Genomic DNA, 20,829 nt, shown 5'->3' with positions numbered 1-20,829 from the left:
AACTTTTTTTTTTTTTTTTTTTTTTTTTTTTGTGGTATGCGGGCCTCCCTCTGCCGGGGCCTCTCCCGCTGCGGAGCACAGGCTCCGGACGCGCAGGCCCAGCGGCCATGGCTCACAGGCCCAGCCGCTCCGCGGCATGTGGGATCCTCCCAGACCGGGGCGCGAACCCGGTTCCCCTGCATCGGCAGGCGGACGCGCAACCACTTGTGCCACCAGGGAAGCCCCTGACTGATAACTTTTAAATATCTAGACATAGGGTACATAGCCCTCAGCCTCTTGTTCCAGGCTCCATAAATGTTAGGGGCAAACTGTCGCTTGGCACCTTGAATAACGGGAGTGGAGAAAAGGCAATTGGAAATGGCAGGGCCTGCACACATTCCTGGATGTCAGATTCGGGCAGTTCTTTGCATCCCAAGCGGTGGTGGCTGAATTGTCAGACCTTCTAGAAAGTGTCCCCAAAGCCACGGGGGACTTTGTCTCCTGTTCAGGCTGTGAGCAAGCACTGCAGTCACGGCTCCTAGGAATCCTTTCCCGGCATCTGTTGGCCCCACGGGGTAGTCCCAGAGCACAGCTGCTCACCTTCTGTGGCTGCAGAGCTGACTGGGAGTGGTGGGTTCCTGGGCCCTGGCTGAAGTCAGGTCCTAGCCACTCAAGGCCAGTCCAGGTGGCCTGTGGCCCTTCCTGTAGTGTGGAGCCCTCAGCCCTTCATGTCTTTCTGTCCCCACCCCTCAGCCCACTCACAGCCAGAAAAGACAGACGGGACAGTGGCCTGAGGCGGGGGTGGAGGGTGGACATCTGCATCCTTTCTGTCTTCCGATTTCACTTCTTGCTTCAAACCCCACCCACATTCTGATTTCAGTCAAAGGCCATTTTTCAGGCAAACATTTCTCATGTAAAATGAGGGCAGAGACCCTGTACCTCTTGGCCCCCTCGTGTCGTGTATTCCTTCCAGCTCTCTCCGGGATCTTACGACCGCCTGCTGTATTTGGAGCATAAATTCTGATGTTCCCACAAAGTCCTCTGCCATCCTGTCTCATCAGTTTGCTGCCACTGAGGCTCTGAGCTTGACAGCCACACGGACAGAGGAGACACTGCAATGTCCCCGGGAGGTGTGAGCGCATTTCCGTGATGGAGCCTCATTTGGAAAGAAGCCAGATCAGCTCAAGTCGCAAACAAGAACATCATTTCCCTGTAGGAGCACGTCTTAGGACAGGAAGTGACCTCAGAGGCCCCCCACCAACCCCTGGCCCCTGAGTCTGCTCCCCTCAGCCCTCTGGCGCCCGGGAGGTGGAGTCCTGCTGTCATGTCCTCACTCTGCTTGTGGGTCCTGCTGGTGAGTTAGGACCGAAAGTTCCTGACGGAGAGAAAGGTCCAGTGCGCCCCCTCCCACCAGGACTGTGGTGACTCCCCATCACTCACCGAGTCATCCTGGGGAGCAGCCCTGTCCCCCAGCCCTGTCTCCTGTGGGGCCTCCTCAGCCATGGGGCCCAGTGGCGTCTGCGCCCGTCTCTGCAGCTTCCTTTGGACTTAACCACTGCCGGCCAGGGCCGACGTTCTCTGTCTCCCAGAGCTCGGCAACCTCTGGTCTGGCTCCCAGCATTCCTCTCTGGCAAGCCCTCCTACAAACACGGGCTGTGTGCTCTGCCCGCTGCCGAGATAACACGCAGACACACTCTGGCTAAAGGTACATCAGATAATGGCATCCACGGCCAAACCCAGGCCCGCCACTGGGAAGGCCTGAGGAGGGGCTCCAGGGCCCGGTGAGGGGCAGGCGGGACTGTCTGCCTCTGGCTCCTCGGCTGAGGCCGCCCCAGGGAGGGTCAGGCGAGAAAATTCACCTGTCTCTGCGGCCCGTTGGCCATGAGTGAACTCCACTCTTTGACCCCTGCGGGGTCCTCGGAACTCCAGGTAAACAGAAGCTCTCCGTGCTCCCTAGAGGAGGTTCCTGCAGCTGCTTCTAAGCCTCGACACAGCCTGGGCATCCTCCATGCCTCCTACAGTGTCAGGTAAGGCCAGTGACTCTTTCATCTGCTGGGAGCTTTGAGCTGTGGTCAGGGACAGGCATGGCCTGAGGTGAGTGGGCCTCCCTGCCCTCTGCTGGCTTTCCTCACTAATGGGGGGCATGCATGGAGGCTTGGGCTCCTTGTCTAGTGGGTGGAGGTGGAGAGAGGAGGGGGAAGGGCTGCCAGAGGGAAGTGAGGGGCCTTGGTGAACGGCCCGTCCTCCCGTCCACAGCAGGACTGGAAGCTATGACAAACGACAGATGCAGCAGCTGTGCTCTGCCGCCTTCCCCTGCTTTGTGCCCCTTCCCCCTGTGTCTCCCTTGTCGATGGCCTTCCCTATCTGGATGGCGAGCCCTTGGGGAATGGGGGTGCTGGGAGCATGAGGTGTAACGAAACTGGGTGAAGGAACGCAGGGTCAGCCGAAGGAATAAACAGTGTCCTGTTTGCCATCTGCCAGCCAGTCAGAGAGAGCTGGTATTCAGAGCAGCTGCTGGACAGGTGCTTTATAGAGATGATCTGCTGTCACTACCTGCCAGGGTCTACAGAGCAGGACACTGAGGCTGAAACACACTTAGGAACCTGTCCAGAGACAACTCGGGCTGGGCAGAGCTGGGATTGGTGCTGGGGGACAAGGGGCTGGACCCTTCCAGAACCCCATGCTGCCTTTCCCTCGCGGGGTTTCCTTTAAAGCCACTGCGTGGGGCCCTGGTGGGACATCGCATCTCGCCGACAGAAGTGGACCAGGCAGATCCTCAAAGATGTCTCCTTGTACGTCGAGAGTGGGCAGATCATGTGCATCTTAGGGAGCTCAGGTAAGCTGGGGAGGGAGTTCCCTAAATTCTCCATGAGGACTCGAAAGAGTCTGTGGCTTGATTTGAACACCACATTGAGGAAACAGGTTTAAGTTGTACCAAGGAGGCCACAGGTCTGATATTAGAGTGACATCTGATGACCTGTGTGACTGTGAATAGAACCTGGTGCTAATGTGTAATCTTTAGGAAGATCCTTGAAAAAAACGAAGGCCTGCCGAACGTGTAAGTTAATTCATATCTCAGTTTGGGAAGCACCTAGCACAGTGCCTGGCATATAGGGGTGCTCAGTAAACACAATTTTCCTGCCTGGAGATGGGAAAAGGAATTAAATAAGCACAAAGATGCCCATTTATCCCCCATATTCATTGGTCTTTTAAAAATTATGATGTGTTTCAAACACACAGGCAAGATAGAGAGTAAATAAAGAATGTTTGTGTCTTAACCTCTGCTTTATCAAATCTTAACATTATACCGTATTTACTTCAGATCCTTTTTTGTTTTGTTTTGTTTTAAAATTTATTTATTTTTTGGCTGTGTTGGGTCTTCGTTTCTGTGCGAGGGCTTTCTCTAGTTGTGGCGAGCGGGGGCCACTCTTCATCGCGGTGCGCGGGCCTCTCACTATCGCGACCTCTCTTGTTGTGGAGCACAGTCTCCAGACGCGCAGGCTCAGTGGTCGTGGCTCACGGGCCTAGTTGCTCCGTGGCATGTGGGATCTTCCCAGACCAGGGCTCGAACCCGTGTACCCTGCATTGGCAGGCAGATTCTCAACCACTGCGCCACCACGGAAGCCCCCTTTTTTGTTTTTTTAAAGGAGTTAAATATCACAGATTCCACCGAGGCTGTCTATGTGCCCGTTCCCCACCTCATTCTTCCCCTCCTATTTCCCTGCATCAGCAAGTCATTGCTGGGGAGGGTGGAGCCTCCGGGGAGGCAGCCCCTTGAGGCTGGGGCAATGCCCTGTGAAGGTCACAGCTGAGGATGCACAGCTATGGGGGGATGGGTGCATTGGCCCTGAAGAGGGCATCTGTGTGGCACATCACAAGGGTCCACTACACTAGGTTATCCTGCATTTTAAGGTCGAAAGATTAGGACAAATTGGCTTCCCAGGAGCCTCTTAATGGAGTTCTTGCTTGCAAATTGTTGACCCTTCCTGCCAGTCTTCACTTGCATTGCTCTCTTTAATAGAGGTGAGCAATATAAGTCTGTTAAGCATGGTTAGTCTCTTTCCACCTGGGGAGTTAAATCCACAGCCACTCCCCTGCTGCAGTGGGGGGGACAGCTGGATGGTAACAGTAGTGTTGTTAAGATGAAATGAAAAGGAATTCACTGGCGAGAATGGTTACACTTCCCTGAGATTTCCTTTTTTTTTTTTTTCCCTATTTTGGCTCTGCCACGCGGCTTGCGGGATCTTAGTTCCCTGACCAGGGATTGAACCTGGGCCCTTGGCAGTCCTAACCACTGGACCGCCAGGGAAGTCCCTCCTTTTATTTTCTTTTTACAGTTTTTAACTATTTCTAATTGTATGCATGTACCATAACATCCAGGGTCATCCTAATTTTCCTTTTGATAATTATACTTCTTTAAAAAGAAAAGCTGAGTTATTCCTATAATAATGTGTCACTTGTTTCCTTCCTTGTGTAGGATAAAAAAGGGTGGCATGCAGCACAACAAGGAATTGAACCCACTTCTCGGAAGTGTGTCCCACAGGCCAATGTAAATCTTCATGCACATCTCGACAGAACAGTGGGTGGAGGCCCCTGTTCTAGGGGCTCATGGGCTGGTGTCTGATGATACCTTATCATGGTTTTATGACTGTCCATCCTTTTATACTGAACGTGAATTCAAGGTAGACTGCAAGTTCCCTGAGGGTGGGAGCTTGGTCTTTTTTTTTTTTTTTTTCTGCTGTATCCTCAACAGTTAGGAGACGGCTGGCCACATCATAGGTGCTTAATAAGTATTTGCTGAATAAATGATTAAGCAAATGAATTAATTCTATGAATTACTCCTAGTTTTTCAGAAAATAACAGGATTTCATTGGTGTCTCATCTAAAGCAGTATTGTTTATCAAATCTTTACTAGTGAGGCAAAAGATGACTTAGGTGTTCAAAGTCTCATTAGAGAATGGTCTGCATAATGCAAGCCTGCCTAGTCAACCAACACTCCAGGGGAAGGTAATTTTATTTGACTCATTATTTTTGATCATTTAGGACCTCGACTCTAGGCTGCATGCTCCCTTGCAGAAGACTATTTAGTTACAGGTGATTTCTGTCCATTTAGAGAGGATAAACCCAAAGGTCACAGTTTTATGGCCCTGTAGGGCATTAACCCTTTTTTTCTTTTTTTTTAAATTGTGGTAAAATATACATAATGTAAAATATGCCATCTTAACCATTTAATTTATTTTTATTTTTATTTTTTATTGAAGTATAGTTATTTGTAACGTGTTAGTTTCAAGTGTACAGCAAAGTGATTCAGTTATATATATGTTCTTTTTCAGATTCTTTTTCATTATAGGTTATTATAAGATATTGAATATAGTTCCCTGTGCTATACAGTAGGTCCTTGTTGTTTATTTTATCTACTTTATTAGTTTTTTTGGCCACGTCATGAGGCAGCGAGGTCTTAGTTAGCCGATCAGGGTTCGACTCTGTACCCCCTGCAGTGGAAGCATGGAGTCTTAACCACTGGACCGCCAGGGAAGTCCCCTTGTTGTTTATTTTATATATAGTGGTGTATATCTGTTAATCCCAAGCTCCTAATTTATCCCTCCCCCGCCCCCTTTCCCCTTTGGTAACCATAAGTTTGTTACTATGTCTGTGAGTCTGTTTCTGTTTTGTAAATAAGTTCATTTGTGTCATCTTTTAGATTCCACATATGTGATATCATATGATTTTTGTCTTTCTCTGTCCTGCTTCACTTAGTATGATAATCTCTAGGTCTGTCCCTGTTGCTGCAAATGGCATTATTTCACTCTTTTTTATGGCTGAGTAATATTCCATTATGTCGTGCATGTGTGTGTATTTTTATATTTATATATTTATATTTTATATATATATCTCACATCTTTATCCATTCATCTGTTGATGGACACTTAGGTTGTCTATTTTTAGTTTTTTAAGGAACCTCCATACTGTTTTCCATAGTCTGTTAATCCCAAGCTCCTAATTTATCCCTCCCCCGCCCCCTTTCCCCTTTGGTAACCATAAGTTTGTTACTATGTCTGTGAGTCTGTTTCTGTTTTGTAAATAAGTTCATTTGTGTCATCTTTTAGATTCCACATATGTGATATCATATGATTTTTGTCTTTCTCTGTCCTGCTTCACTTAGTATGATAATCTCTAGGTCTGTCCCTGTTGCTGCAAATGGCATTATTTCACTCTTTTTTATGGCTGAGTAATATTCCATTATGTCGTGCATGTGTGTGTATTTTTATATTTATATATTTATATTTTATATATATATCTCACATCTTTATCCATTCATCTGTTGATGGACACTTAGGTTGTCTATTTTTAGTTTTTTAAGGAACCTCCATACTGTTTTCCATAGTGGTTGCACCAATTTACATTCCCACCAACAGTGTCGGCGGGTTTCCTTTCTCCACACCCTCTGGAGCATTTGTTATTTGTAGGCTTTTTAATGATGGCCTTTCTGACTGGTGTGAGGCGATACCTCATTGTAGTTCTGATTTGCATTTCTCTAAAAATTAGCCGTGTTGAGCATCTTTTCATGTGCCTGTTGGCCGTCTGTACGTCTGCTTTAGAGAAATGTCTATTTAGGTCTTCTGCCCATTTTTTGATTGTTGTTTGTTTTTTTGATATTGAGCTGTATGAGCTGTTTGTATATATTGGAAATTAAGCCCTTGTTGGTTGCATCGTTTGCAAATATTCTCTCCCAGTCCGTAGGTTGTTTTTGCATTTTCTTTATGGTTTCCTTTGCTGTGCAAAAGCTTATAAGTTTGATTAGGTTCCATTTGTTTACTTTTGCTTTTACTTCTTTTGCCTTGGGAGACTGACCTAAGAAAACATTGCTGCAATTTATGTCAGAGAACGTTTTACCTGTGTTCTCTTCTAGGAGTTTATGGTGTCTTGTATGTAAGGCTTTAAGCCATTTTGAGTATATTTTTGTGTACCTTCTTAACCATTTTAAAGTGTACAGTTCAGTGGTATTAAATACATTCACACAGTTGTGCAACCATCACCACCATCCATCCCCACAACCTTTCATCTTGTAAAAGTAAAACTATTCTTCTTTTTTTTTGGGCTGCATTGGATCTTTGTTGCTGTGCATGGGCTTTCTCTAGTTGTGGCGAGTGGGGGCTACTCTTTGTTGTGGCACGCGGGCTTCTCATTGCAGTGGCTTCTCTTGTTGTGGAGCACAGGCTCTAGGCGCGTGGGCTTCAGTAGTTGCAGCATGCGGGCCCTAGAGTGCATGGGCTTCAGTAGTTGTGGTGTATGGGCTCAGTAGTTGTGGCTTGTGGGCTCTAGAGCGCAGGCTCAGTAGTTGTGGCGCACGGGCTTAGTTGCTCTGCGGCATGTGGGATCTTCCCGGGCCAGGGATCCAACCCGTGTCCCCTGCACTGGTAGGCAGATTCTTAACCACTGCGCCACCAGGGAAGTCCCGAAACTATTCTTATTAAATAATAACTCCCCTTCTGTCATTTTCTCAGCCCCTGGCAACCACCATTACACTTCGTGCTTTTATGATTTTGACTACTCAAAGTACCTCATATACATGGAATCATACAGTATTTATCTTTTTTAACTGGCTTATTTCACTTACAATATCTTCATTGTTCACCCATGTTGTAGCGTATTGCAAAATTTCCTTCATTTTTAAGGCTGAGTAATATTCCATTGTATGTAGAGACATAGTTTGCTTATCCATTCATCCATTAATGGACACTTTGATTGCTTCCACATTTTAGTTATTGTGAATAATGCTGCTATGAGCAAGGGTGTACAAATATCTTCAAGACCTTGTTTTCAGTTCTTTGAAGTATATATCCAGAAGTGGAATTGCTGGATCATATGATAATTCTATTTTTAATTTTTTTAGAACCTCTATACTCTTTTCCACAGTGGCTATACTATTTTATATTCCCAGCAATAGTGCACAAAGGTTCCAGTTTTTCCGCATCCTAACCAACACTTGTTATTTTCTATTTTTTTTTTATTGTAGCTGTTGTGTATGAGGTAGTATCTCATTGTAGTTTTGATTTATATTTCCCTACTGATTAGTAATGTTGAACATTTTTTCATGTGCTCATTGGCCATCTGTGTATCTTCTTTGGAGAAATGTCTATTCAAGTCCTTTACCCAATCTTGAACCGGGTTGTTTGTTTCCTGTTGTTGTTGTTGTCATTGTTGAGTTTTAGAAGTTCTCTCTATATATTCTGGATATTAATCCTTTATCAGATATAAGGTTTGCAAATATTTTCCTCTCATTCTTTGGGCTGCCTTTTTGCTCTGTGGATAGTGTCTTTGGTTGAAAAACATAAGTTTAAAATTTTCATGAAGTCCAGTTTCTCTACTTTTTCTTTTGTTACCTGTCCCTTTGGTGTCACATCCTAGGGCATTAACCATTATTGCATCTAACTTTGCCACTTATTCCAATCTTCTTTTCTCCACTGCTTGTACATACTAGTTTCTTATATTCTTATTATTATTTTTTTCCTGTCTGCATTGGGTCTTCGTTGCTGCACATGGGCTTTCTCTACTTGCGGCTAGCGGGGGCTACTCTTTGCTGCGGTGAGCGGGCTACTCATTGCAGTGGCTTCTCGTTGTGGAGCACAGGCTCTAGGCATGCAGGCTCAGTAGTTGTGGCATGCGGGCCCTAGAGCACGCAGGCTTCAGTAGTTGCACTGTGTGGGCTCAGTAGTTGTGGCGCACGGGCTTAGTTGCTCTGTGGCAGGTGGGATCTTCCCAGGTCAGGGATTGAACCCATGTCCCCTGCATTGGCAGGTGGATTCTTAATGGCTGTGCCACTAGGGAAGTCCCTTATATCCTTTTTTGAATGAGGATATGAATCCTTTTTTGTCATCCTGCTGGTACCCTCATTAATGAGTTAATAGGTATTTGACACATGTTCAAAAAAGGATAATATTAGTTACCTTTTTCTATGTTTAAAAAAGGATCCCCAAACTAAGTGACTTAATAAAAATCATTAATTATCTCTCAGTGTTTCTACAAGTCAGAAATTTGGGAGTGCCTTGGTTGGATGCTTCTATCTGGGGTCCCTCATGAGGTGGTAGTCAGATGTCAGCTGGGGCTGCAGTCATCTGAAGGCTTGAATGGGGCTGGAGAAGCTACTTCTAAAGTGGCTCCCTCACCTGCTGTCTAGCAAGTTGGTGCTCACTGTTGCTCAGTGAGGATGCGTGACATGAGAGGAACCCTGAGGGTCACCTACAAGAGGCTGAGAAGGAGCAGCCAGACCAGCAGGATTAAACCAAGAGGATGAGGTGGCATCAAGGCCAAGGGAGAGAGATTTACAGAGAAGGGCAAGCAACAGTATCAACTGCTGCCGAGAAGTCAAACAACATACAGAGGAGCATCTATTGGATTCGGCAACAAAGAAGGAGGCTAGTTTTGAGATAGTGGTAGAACTGGAATCCAGGTTACAGGCTCTTTGGAAGGTCTGTCAGAGTTGAGATTGGATCCCAGAAATGTAAGGCTAGGGAGGCTACTAGTTAGAAGAACCACAGACAGGCTTAATATCGTGACTGAGACAGAGCACATTTTGAAAGGCAACCCCAGTGAAGTCACATTTTATTTCTTTACAAAAACTCTGCTCCCTTCCCCACGCTGACCTCTACCTGAACATACTGGGGCTGATTCTGAGCTTTTTTTTTTTTTTTTTTTTTTTGCGGTACGCGGGTCTCTCACTGTTGTGGCCTCTCCCGTTGCGGAACACAGGCTCCGGACGCACAGGCTCAGCGGCCATGGCTCACGGGCCCAGCCACTCTGCGGCATGTGGGATCTTCCCGGACTGGGGCACGGACCCGTGTCCCCTGCATCAGCAGGTGGACTCTCAACCACTGCGCCACCAGGGAAGCCCTGATTCTGAGCTTTGTCAGTCATGGGTTAGATAAGAAAACCACTGCTCCAGGAGCTTGGCTTATTCATCTTTGCACCCCTCAGAGCAACCAGCAGTTTCTTTAAAATATTTGAACAAAAGATCTTTCCTTTGGTTTTGCACAAGTCATCAAATCCTCAGTAGAATTCTATTGCCACCTTCCCAGACAGCCCAGAACCTCCTGCCTATTTTCTCTGTTACTCATTCTAACTGCTTAAAAGCCTTGGTCAGGAAAGGCCTGGTGACTCCTGTTCCTGTCTCCATTAACTCTCTGGGCCCATGTAAGCTTGTGTATGGGAAGGGCCAGCTGGTGTCCTACCCTAAAGGATCACTCTAACCCTAGAAAAAGCAAACCAGGAGAAACCTCACCCTCCCGTCACCTCAGCACAGGGCACTTAGTTCATCCCATCTCCTCTGTGGGCAAGTTCTTAGCGACAACCAGCTGGGTTATGCCCAAGTCTCTCAGGGTAGGCTGAGGCCAACTTGGTTTTAACCAAAGGACTCACTAAGCTAGTGCTTCTCAAACTCTAATATGCATGAGAACTACCCAGGGATCTTGTAAAAAGCAGAATCTGAGTTAGGAGTTGGGCCCTGAGATTCTGCATTTCTAACAAAAGCTCTCAGGTGGTGATGAGGCTGCTTGTCCTCAGACCACACTTGATTAAATCAGCGAGGCTCTGGGCAGTGTCGCCTACATTCAGGAACCACCAGAGGATCCCAGGGGGTCACAAAAACAAATTCAGATGTCCTAGGATCCAAACGTTTCCAAGAACCCCGGTTTTCCTTTTATTCTGATCCTGTATTTTCTTTTTCAGCCTCAAGCAGCTTTAAAAACAAACAAACAGGCGGACAAAGCTCCTCCAGTCCTGATGTGGAGGAGAGAAACAGCTTGTCCCCTCTCATTGAGGAGACAAGCTGGAAGGACTCATTGCAGCCATGAGCTTGTCGCATGAGGCCAAAGAGAGAACAAGTCAGGGCTGGACCGCGGGTTCACCGAGGGTCTCGGGAAGTTCCCGCGAGGCCTCGTGCAGGGGGCCTCCTCCAGGACCTTCTCTTGTCGCCTCCCAGGCTCGGGGAAAACCACCCTGCTGGACGCCATGTCCGGGAGGCTGCGGCGCACGGGGACCCTGCTCGGGGACGTGTTCGTGAACGGCCGGGCGCTGCGCAGGGAGCAGTTCCAGGACTGCTTCTCCTACGTCCTGCAGGTGCGCGCGTCCCCGGCCCCTGCCCGGCTGCCCGCTGGCCCCGCACCCAGCGGGGGGCTGCTGACACATCCCTCCCCTGCAGAGCGACACTCTGCTGAGCAGCCTCACGGTCCGCGAGACGCTGTGCTACACGGCGCTGCTGGCCATCCGCGGCGGCTCCCAGGGCTTCTTCCAGAAGAAGGTGGGTACCGCCCCGGGGCCACCCAAAGGATCACCCCGCTGTGGCTTTGCAACCCCCTCGTCCCTCCGCTTGCCCCTTCCTCCCCTTCGCTCTTCACCCTTTAAGAGTCTAGGGCTGCGCTGGCAGCCGCTAGTCACAGGTGGCTTTGGGGCACTTGAAACTGACTAGACCTACTTGAGATGTGCTGTGAGTGTAAAATACACACCAGATTTCAGGAACTTAGTCTGGAACCACAGAATGTGAAATATCTCATTAACAATTTTTAAGATATTGATTATTGGTCAAAATGGAACTGTTTTGGTTGTATTGGGTTAAAGAAATTATACCACTAAAATTCATTTCATCTGTTTCTTTCCACTCTCTAAAATGTGGCCACTAAAATATTTAAATTCTAAATGTGGCTTGTGTGATATTTCTGTTGGGTGGCGCTGTCCTGAAAGCTCTGTGTTTGAACGGATACGGCTATTTTCCTCACTGTGCGTTGCCCTGCAGCCCTGTTGAGATTTTTCTCAACTTTCTTTGAGGCGTCTTTCATGTGCCTCATCCAAACTGGATTCAGTTGGTGAAGGAGGAGCTATTGAATTGTCAACTCTAAGTTCCAATCTGTTTCTTTTTTTTTTTTTTGTGGTATGCGGGCCTCCCTCTGTTGTGGCCTCTCCCGTTGTGGAGCACAGGCTCCAGACGCGCAGGCTCAGCGGCCATGGCTCACGGGCCCAGCCGCTCCGCGGCACGTGGGATCCTCCCAGACCGGGGCGCGAACCCGGTTCCCCTGCATCGGCATGTGGACGCGCAACCACTGCGCCACCAGGGAAGCCCCACCAATCTGTTTCTTTAAGTGGACCTGATTTGGAAGAGGCTGCAAGTAAACTCACAGGGACCTTACCTGGAAACATTGCCTCGTTTCTGTCTGGGCTGGAAGCATACAACCAAGGACAGGTCAACGTGCCACCTGCAAAGCAGGCACAGTTCTCTGGGAAACTGGCTCTCAGAGGTGCCAGAGATCACTGGTGACATCTGCCTCAGAGGCTTCACCACTCTGAGGCCTCAGTGAAGGTTCCTCCTGGGCACACAAATTACATCTGCACTTCAGGCTCCAAAGCTAGTCTTTCTTTAATGCCATTGAGGCGCCAAGGGAATCCTCCATCTCAGCTGAAGGGGCAGTAGGTTACTCCATTTTTATCAGGCACCTCTGAGCCTGTCACCAGGGAGTTACTCCTCTTGTCCCTGGTGCTGGACTCTCAGACAGGGCTTGGCGAGTGCAGCTAGGTCTGAACTGTGTCCAGAGTACCAGCAGGCTTGTTTGTTGTCATGCCAAGTCAGGAAAGGGCATTCTTCTGTTTCAGAGTCCTGGACGTGTTGGAGCATAGCTTTCACTCCACAGGAACCTTCAAGAAAGACCATTAGCCCCACAGAGTGAGGACTAGCCCTGTTCCTACCTGGAGGTTACCTTAGAGTGCTCAGAAGGCATTGCGAGGTTCTTGCTGTTCTACCAGCTTATTCTCTGGGCTCTCATAGGTGGCTGGCATCCGTCAGGCCTTGTTCACACACATCTCATTTCATTCTGGCATCAGCTCTATGAGGGAGGCGTTATCTCCAACTTTCAGATCAAGAAACTGACCCCCAAGGATATTAAGATCCAACACCTGGGACTGGCAGAGCTGGGCCATGGACCCACGTCCTCTGGCTCCATCATGCCTCCCTGGGCCTCACTGTGGTCTGAGAAGACAGAGGTCGGAATTTGGCCCTCGGGGAGGCACAGGCATGTTCACGTGACTTAGCTGCCCTGACAGCGAGTGACAGGTGAGCCCCTATGTAGGCTTCCTGTCTGCCTGCTTTAGTATTTTTGTGTCTAAAATGGGTAGGAGAGGATCTCATTGGTATTTGAGTTGGAGAATGAAGTCATAAGCAGATTCTTTTGAGACAGTGATCCATTTACATCACATACCCCAGGGAGAGAATCTGAGAAAGCCACCGAACATTTTCCCCTGAAAATGCACATATTTGCATAAATATTCAGAAAATTCAAGGTACCTGAAGTTGCTTGATGGCAAATTTGCCCCCTGTGAATGGTCCCTCTCCCTGGCACTGGCAGCCCCTAAGTGTCCTGCAAAGTTTCCTATCATAAAGTTCTCCCTGCTTGAGAGTACTTTCTGAGCAAATCCAGTCCACAGGATGTAAAATCCTGACAAAGTAGTTTAGGGAGAAGGAAGCGCCTGTGATAACAGAGCAGAGAGTGCGGCAGATCTGCTTTTGTCCTCTGCGAACCTGAACATAAAGCCATGATTGATGTGGCAGGCTTTGTCCGCCCTTGTGCTTCTTGGACCACTTGAGAACCCACACAGTTTACTCTCAGTCCCAGCTCTGCCATGGTGTGACCTTGGGCAATCTATGAACCTGTCTGAGGATCTGTTTTCTTTTCTAAAATAGATAGAGTAATAATGCATCTCTCCTGGAGCTGATGTGAGGAATGAATCAGTTTATGTGAAATCACATAGCATGGAGAGGATTGATGATCCCAGTGGTCCCTTCCAAGACTCTGTGAATTCTCTTCCCAGCAGTGTTTGCAAAACATGGGAGAGGCTTCTAGCCAGAGACATCTGAAACAGATGAAGTAAATGTCTCCTCTGTCCATTGCTTCTGAGCCAGGAGGGGCAAGCTTTACTCCTTTCTTGCTGTTGCAGAGCAGATGAAAGGGACACTCAGGAATCTGCCCTGGCTGGTGAACACATAAACCTTGCCATGTCAAGTGAAGCTCAATTCCAGAATCCTTCCACTCTGATGGCAAGAAGAGACAATCCTACTGGTTTACTTATGCATTTCTAACCTCCTCCTTATTCCTTTGTATCTATTTCAGATGTATCCCTTTCTTTTGGTCAAAGCTTCATCTATTGATCCCACTCCCTGTCTCCTCTGGAACTTTGTTCCATAAATCATCCCCTCCTTTACTCCAATTTAGTTTGCTGTTGTTGTTATTTTTTAATAGGGTATTTTTTTAAAATTATTTATTTATTTATTTTTGGCCGCGTTGGGTCTTCGTTGCTGCACGTGGGCTTTCTCTAGCTGTGGTGAGCGGGGGCTACTCTTTGTTGCGGTGCGTGGGCTTCTCACTGTGGTGGCTCCCCTTGTGGAGCACGGGCTCTAGGCCTGCGGGCTTCAGTAGTTGTGGCACGTGGGCTCAGTAGTTGTGGCTCGCAGGCTGTCGAGCACAGGCTCAGCAGTGGTAGTGCACAGGCTTAGTTGCTCCACGGCACGTGGGATCTTCCCGGGCCAGGGCTCGAACCCGTGTCCCCTGCATTGGCAGGCGGATTCTTAACCACTGCACCACCAGGGAAGTCCTCTTTTTTCATTATAAAAGAAACACAATCTCATTAGAGATGTATGGGAACAAAACTCATTACCATATATATAAGTATTCCCAGTCTCTTTCTCTCTGCTTTTCCCAGGGCCTAATGCAGATAGGGGTACTCAGTCAGGGGAGGGCCAGAAATAGAGATTTTTGAAAGGGCCTCTGTGAGGAGATAAGCTAAGGAAGGAAAGAGGGAGAGGGAGGGAAAAGGCCAACCTTCTTGATTAACGAGTCAGTAAAGAATTTTTTTTAGTGATTATTGTTTTGGGGAGTTGAGGAGTAAGCAGAGGATTTCAGGGAGCTGCAGGTATAAGATAAGCAGAGTGAAGAGAATTAGGGGAAAGGAAAGTTTTAAAAGTGTGGCTGTAAGTTACAAACTGGGTTCCTTTTAAAGTCCTTAAAGAGATTCCAACAAAGATTGGCTTTATTTTTAATTACTTTTGATAGATGGATTATATCTGATGCAAAACCACAGTGAGATTGGGCCACATGGGACTCCAGGACTTATTTGGGTTACATAGGGGAAGCCAGGTTTAGTTCAAACCAAATTGATTTTTTTTTACATATAAAACATTTATTATAATAAAGTTTCAAATACCAAAGACTAAAAAAATAAGCTATATTGTAACTATGCCTTAGGGGGAATTTTCTCTGTGGGCTGGACCGACTGTAGCATCTGAAAACAGGAGTCCAACAAAGTCTGCATTGTTTCCTGCTGACTTTCCCTGAAGCAAGTTGAAACAGCTTTTTGTTGCTGTAAGGACTTCTGAAAAAAAATTCATGTCAATATTATTTATTTTAATCTGATACATATATTGTGATTTAAACCAAATTGGATTCTCTTGTAATAGGTGTGCTTTCCCTAGGATGTGGTGAGTCTGGAAGTGGCCCAGGCACTCAAGGGGAAGTGTGTTGCCTCTCCCCTGCCATCCTCAGCCCATGAATTGGGACACAGCCCAGCAGTGACCAGCCTTCCTGGACATTGTGTCTCTTACAGGTGGAGGCAGTCATGGCAGAGCTGAGTCTGAGCCACGTGGCAGATCGACTGATTGGCAACTACAACTTTGGGGGAATTTCCCATGGTGAGAGGCGCCGGGTCTCCATCGCAGCCCACCTCCTCCAGGATCCCAGTAAGTGGGACCCAGAACTGCTACTGGCTGCTGCCTGGTATCTTCCCTGTGTCTGCAGACATTTTCAGCCCTTTCTTCACAGTCTCCATTTGGAAAGGGGTTGGTTGGTTGGGAACTGAAGTCACTGAGGTTTCTCAAACTGGGGACCCAGTTTCTTTGGAAATCTAAGTAGTTCCTGATGTGATTCCATCATCCAAGTACAAAAGAGCTGTTGGACTTGGAAGCACTGCGTCCGTGTTAATGTTCAGTTAGGGTCTTCCATGAATGCCCTGTCCCTGCTTACTTCTCACTAGAGCAGCACCACCGTGTCTACTCTGGAAAGCCAGTGAGTTTTGCTGTGACTAGAAGTATTTATGAAACGGCAGGAATTCAAATAGGACTTTAAGTGATACATGAGAAAGTATATATATTGGAAGGAGGGGCTATCAAGATGGGGTAGCCAGTCACCTGCCTCTCCTGCCGGGCTTCATTCTCCCCACTCTCTGGGGAAACGCTGCCACTTATATACACTTGGAAGAGGACATGATACATTTGGATACTTTCTTCACATTGGGTAGACCAAGACTGCCCGGTCTTCAGAACAAATAAGAGGGATGTTCTTAAGAGCCCCTGTACTTTTTGGGTAGAAATAAGCTACAGTTAAACCCTCTAAAGAATCCAAATGCCTGTCCCATCTCGGACTTTGTTTCACAGGTCAGAGTTTTCTTCAGTGCAAAGACGCAGTTGGTGTTGGAAAGTGCTAGACATGAAGTGAAATTATGTCTTTTTAAAAAATGTATTCAAGTATAGTTGATTTACAGTGTTGTGTTAATTTCTGCTATACAGCAAAGTGATTTGGTTATACATACACACACACACAAACACACACACATATATACACATTGTTTTTCATATTCTTTTCCGTTATGGTTTATCACAGGATACTGAATATAGTTCCCTGTGCTATACAGTAGGAACTTGTTGTTTATCCATCCTATGTATAATAGTTTGCATCTGCTAACCCCAAATTCCTGATCCACCCTCCCCCACTCCCCCTCCCCCTTGACAACCACAAGGCTGTTCTCTATGTCTGTGAGTCTGTTTCATAGATAAGTTCATTTGTGTCCTATTTTAGATTCCACATATAAGTGATATCATATTTGTCTTTCTCTGTTGGACTTCTCTTACTATGATAATCTCTAGGTCTATCCATGTTGTGAGATTTTGCCTTTTTAACCAGCCTCCTCTCAGCCTTTTAGAAACACCTGGGTGCCAGCCTGCCAGCCCTTGTTCCCTGTTAGGGTCCCCTGGATGGAGCCCACACAGTCTATAGTGCCACACGAGAGGCCTGCTGTGGTTGCTGCCTTGTCCCTTCAAGGATTAAGGATGGGATGTGCTCTGGAGCTGGGAGTTGGGCCCTTCCAGGTCAGGTGCTTTCTCCTGGACTCAGGGTAAAGTACTGCTCACCGCACACTGTTTGGATGGGATAAGACAGCTCAATAAGGAACCGTTCACATTTCTGAGGCTAGAGCACAGAGCCCAGGCTCGGCAGTGACTCAGATGTCTGATCTTTCTTTGCCGCAGAGGTCATGCTTTTTGATGAGCCAACCACAGGCCTGGACTGCATGACTGCAAATCACATCGTTGTCCTCATAGCAGAGCTGGCTCGCAGGGACCGCATCGTGATCCTCACCATCCACCAGCCCCGCTCCGAGCTCTTCCAGGTGAGGGGGACGTCTGTTGTTCCAGCTCAACTCATCCAGGGTGGGTATATGTGTGCCGGGCTGGGGATCTTGGAGTAGAGATTAGTACTTAAACCAGAGCAATCCTGATGGGAAGGGCAAAGGACGGAAACTCAGTTCTTTTAGCACCTATCATGTACCAAATACCTTCTATACACTAGCTCTTTTAATCCACACAACAACCCTGTGAGGTGGGTACCAGTATTTTCACTTTACAGAGGGGAAGAGTGAGACTTAGAAATGATCCAAAATTGAGCCAATATCACAGTTAATAAAAAGCTGGAATTGGCATTCATATTCCAGTTGGCTTTCAAGTCTGTGTCTTTCCACTAAATCATATAGATTTCCTTCCCCAAAATCTCACCTTAATCTCCTAGGATCCTTTTAGGGAGCTATTATTTGCCTTTTATAGATGAGGATCTGAGATTAAAAAAATTTTTTTCTGTCCAAGGTCACTCATTCCAGGGCACGGCTGGGGCTCAAACCTAGGTCCTCTGACCAGTTTCATGAGCTGTCCTCTATCCTAGACATGATGCCGGGTGCAGGCTGGGAGGCAGCAGGACCCACAGTGGCAACCCAGGCTGGAAGGAAAAGGGAGGCATTTTGAGTGGTTCCGATGGCCGCAGTAAGAGTACTGATGTATGGCTGAGACAGTCAAAGGACTGACTACTTGAGACTTATTTGCCATAAAGATGTGGTGACCTGATTACACACTAACACTGTCTGTCGTTCAATCAGCTCTTTGATAAAATTGCCATTCTGAGCTGCGGAGAGCTGGTTTTCTGCGGGACACCGGTGGAAATGCTTGATTTCTTCAGTGGCTGCAGTTACCCTTGTCCCGAACATTCAAACCCTTTTGATTTTTATAGTAAGTTTTTCTTTCACAGTCCCTATCATATATGTTTTTTAAACTTTATCATCTCAGATTTCTGCCTAGATGACACCAGCACAAGTGGGTTTTATTTCTCCTTTAGTTTTGGTGTTTTTACTCTTCAAAAAATTAATTTGGCTGAGCCAATTAACTTGCCATAGATGACCTATCGGAATGAGGTGGGGGAATCTCTTTTTTTAAAAAAACATTTTACCACTACTCTTCACTTTAAAAAATATATATATTTATTTTATTTATTTATTTTTGGCTGCGTTGGGTCTTAGTTGCTGTGTGTGGTCTTTCCCTAGTTGCGGTGAGCAGGGGCTACTCTTGGTTGCGGTGCGCGGGCTTCTCATTGCGGTGGCTTCTCTTGTTGTGGAGCACGGGCTCTAGGCACATGGGCTTCAGTAGTTGTGGCACGCGGGCTCAGTAGTTGTGGCGCATGGGCATAGTTGCTCTGCGGCATGTGGGATCTTCCTGGACTAGGCCTTGAACCCGTGTCCCCTGCACTGGCATGCGGATTCATAACCACTGCGCCACCAGGGAAGTCCCGGCGATCTCTCTTGAAATGGTGCACTTCTACTTTGTCAGAGAAAAATTAGCTGAACTTCTGAATTCTCCCAGACAGGCCTATCAGGATCCTCATGGCCCTGCTGTGGTAGCTTTAAAATATTCTGATTTTATAGATGGGCATTAACAACAGGTATTATTTTGATGAGATGAGGTATCATGGCTAGCACTCCTAAATCAATGATGGAACATATATTATTAGTCACTGTGTATATATATGCATTTAAAAACACATGGGTCATTTTTTTTGTGGGAAAAAAATTTCAGTGGACCTGACATCAGTGGATACCCAAAACAAAGAACGGGAGATAGAAACCTACAAGAGAGTCCAGACCATTGAATCTGCCTACAAAGAATCAGCAATGTATCGCAAAACCTTGGAGGATATTGAAAGAACAAAACACCTGAAAACATTACCAGTGATCCCTTTCAAAACCAAAGATTCTCCTGGAGCCCTTCCTAAACTGTGTGTTCTCTTGAGGTAAGAGCCTCACCCCATTTTAGATAGGTAGACATCCACTCATAAAAGAAAAGCAATTAAAACGGGGTTGTTTGGCTTTCAGGAGAGTGACGAGAAACTTAATGAGAAATAAGCTGGCGGTGACTATGCGTCTCACTCAGAATCTGATCATGGGTTTGTGCATCGTTTTCTTCCTTCTACGGGTCCAGAACGACGTGCTGAAGGGTGCCATCCAGGACCGTGTGGGTCTCCTGTACCAGTTAGTGGGTGCCATCCCATACACAGGCATGCTCAACGCTGTGAACTTGTGTGAGTGCCCTGCCCAGGAGGTGGGCCCCCGGGGTCGTGGGAGCTTCTCTCTCCCTGAATATCTCCTTTCTCCAGCCGACACCTTGCAAGACTCCACCATTATAGGGGTATTTCTCTGAGCTCAACCTGGCCCCTTCCAGGTTCTCTCTCTGGGACAAGGTAACTTGTGAATTAGTAACACCTTAGTGGGAATTAGGTCACCAAGTGGATCTCCCTGAGGGTCTCTGAGGATCCAGGCAAGCATGAAGTTATGAGGAGAGGATGCGGCAGAGTTTGGGCAGGGTTTTTAGAAGATCAGCCCTGGTATCTTCTCTTATCCATTAGGAGGCACAGCCCATGGGGGCCCGGATGCCTGGCCAACTTTGCACTGTTAACGTTCTTTTTGGAGCCTATTTTAGGACAGCCAACACCCGGTTTTCAAACTCAGTGGGAGTCCAGAGGCAATACCTAGTTGCCTGATGTTCTGTGCCAACACCCTGCGTGAAAAGAGGACAGAGTGCCTCACGTCACTCATTTGTGTCCCTTTTGCATGTGTGTTCTTGAATTGGTGACACCCCTCCCCCCCACTTTAGAGAGATGGAAATAAATTGTGACAGCTTTTGTAATCCTATTGTAATTCATGTAGAGTGTGGATTTCTGGGGTGGGGGTATTTATAGTTCTATGGATGTCAGGTTCCTTTTCTCCATGACTAGGGGGCCCCAGCTGGTCCTCACCATCCAGTGCTGATAGATCTCAGGTTAGCCTGGGCTAGCACCCCACCTCCTCCAGCTGTGTGGTGACCGGCTGTTCTGCAACCTGCCTCCCATGCCCAGTTCCTGTGTTGCGAGCCGTCAGCGATCAGGAGAGCGAGGATGGCCTGTACCAGAAGTGGCAGATGCTGCTAGCCTACGCGCTGCACGTTCTCCCCTTCAGCGTCATTGCCACCATAATATTCTGCAGCGTGTGCTACTGGTAAGGAAGAGGGTGTCCAGAGGCCTTCAGTTTTCCCGGGCCATGCTTCCCAGAGGGTGGGGTCCCACATGGCCAGTGGGACCTGTGGAGGGAGAGCCCCAGGGTAAACAGCTCTCTGCTCTGGAGGGTCTGCCTTTTTTTTTTTTTTTTTTTTTTTTTGCGGTACGCGGGCCTCTCACTGTTGGGGCCCCTCCC

At 47.4% G+C, this 20,829-nt stretch overlaps 2 protein-coding genes across 2 annotated transcripts in view; one reads left to right on the top strand and one right to left on the bottom strand.

Moving 5' to 3' along the window:
- Positions 1-1,524, bottom strand: part of ABCG8 (ATP binding cassette subfamily G member 8) — a 19,138-nt gene extending 17,614 nt beyond the window's left edge. The window contains exon 1 of the mRNA XM_007113598.2: positions 1,420-1,524. Coding sequence (XP_007113660.1) covers positions 1,420-1,482 — 63 coding nt within the window. The 5' untranslated portion in view covers positions 1,483-1,524. The remainder of the gene's footprint in view (positions 1-1,419) is intronic.
- Positions 1,525-1,724: 200 nt separating this feature from the next.
- ABCG5 (ATP binding cassette subfamily G member 5) overlaps positions 1,725-20,829 on the top strand; it is a 34,848-nt gene continuing 15,743 nt past the window's right edge. The window contains exons 1-10 of the mRNA XM_024118974.3: positions 1,725-2,006; positions 2,694-2,815; positions 10,958-11,094; positions 11,177-11,275; positions 15,619-15,751; positions 17,315-17,454; positions 18,211-18,340; positions 19,181-19,394; positions 19,477-19,682; positions 20,496-20,634. Of these exons, the coding sequence (XP_023974742.1) occupies positions 1,861-2,006; positions 2,694-2,815; positions 10,958-11,094; positions 11,177-11,275; positions 15,619-15,751; positions 17,315-17,454; positions 18,211-18,340; positions 19,181-19,394; positions 19,477-19,682; positions 20,496-20,634 (1,466 nt within the window). The 5' untranslated portion in view covers positions 1,725-1,860. The remainder of the gene's footprint in view (positions 2,007-2,693; positions 2,816-10,957; positions 11,095-11,176; positions 11,276-15,618; positions 15,752-17,314; positions 17,455-18,210; positions 18,341-19,180; positions 19,395-19,476; positions 19,683-20,495; positions 20,635-20,829) is intronic.

This window comes from Physeter macrocephalus, chromosome 12, assembly GCF_002837175.3.
Source record: "Physeter macrocephalus isolate SW-GA chromosome 12, ASM283717v5, whole genome shotgun sequence".
Classification (NCBI taxonomy): domain Eukaryota; kingdom Metazoa; phylum Chordata; class Mammalia; order Artiodactyla; family Physeteridae; genus Physeter; species Physeter macrocephalus.
Note: the sequence above shows the minus strand (reverse complement) of the source record. Positions and strands in the feature narration are given on the sequence as shown.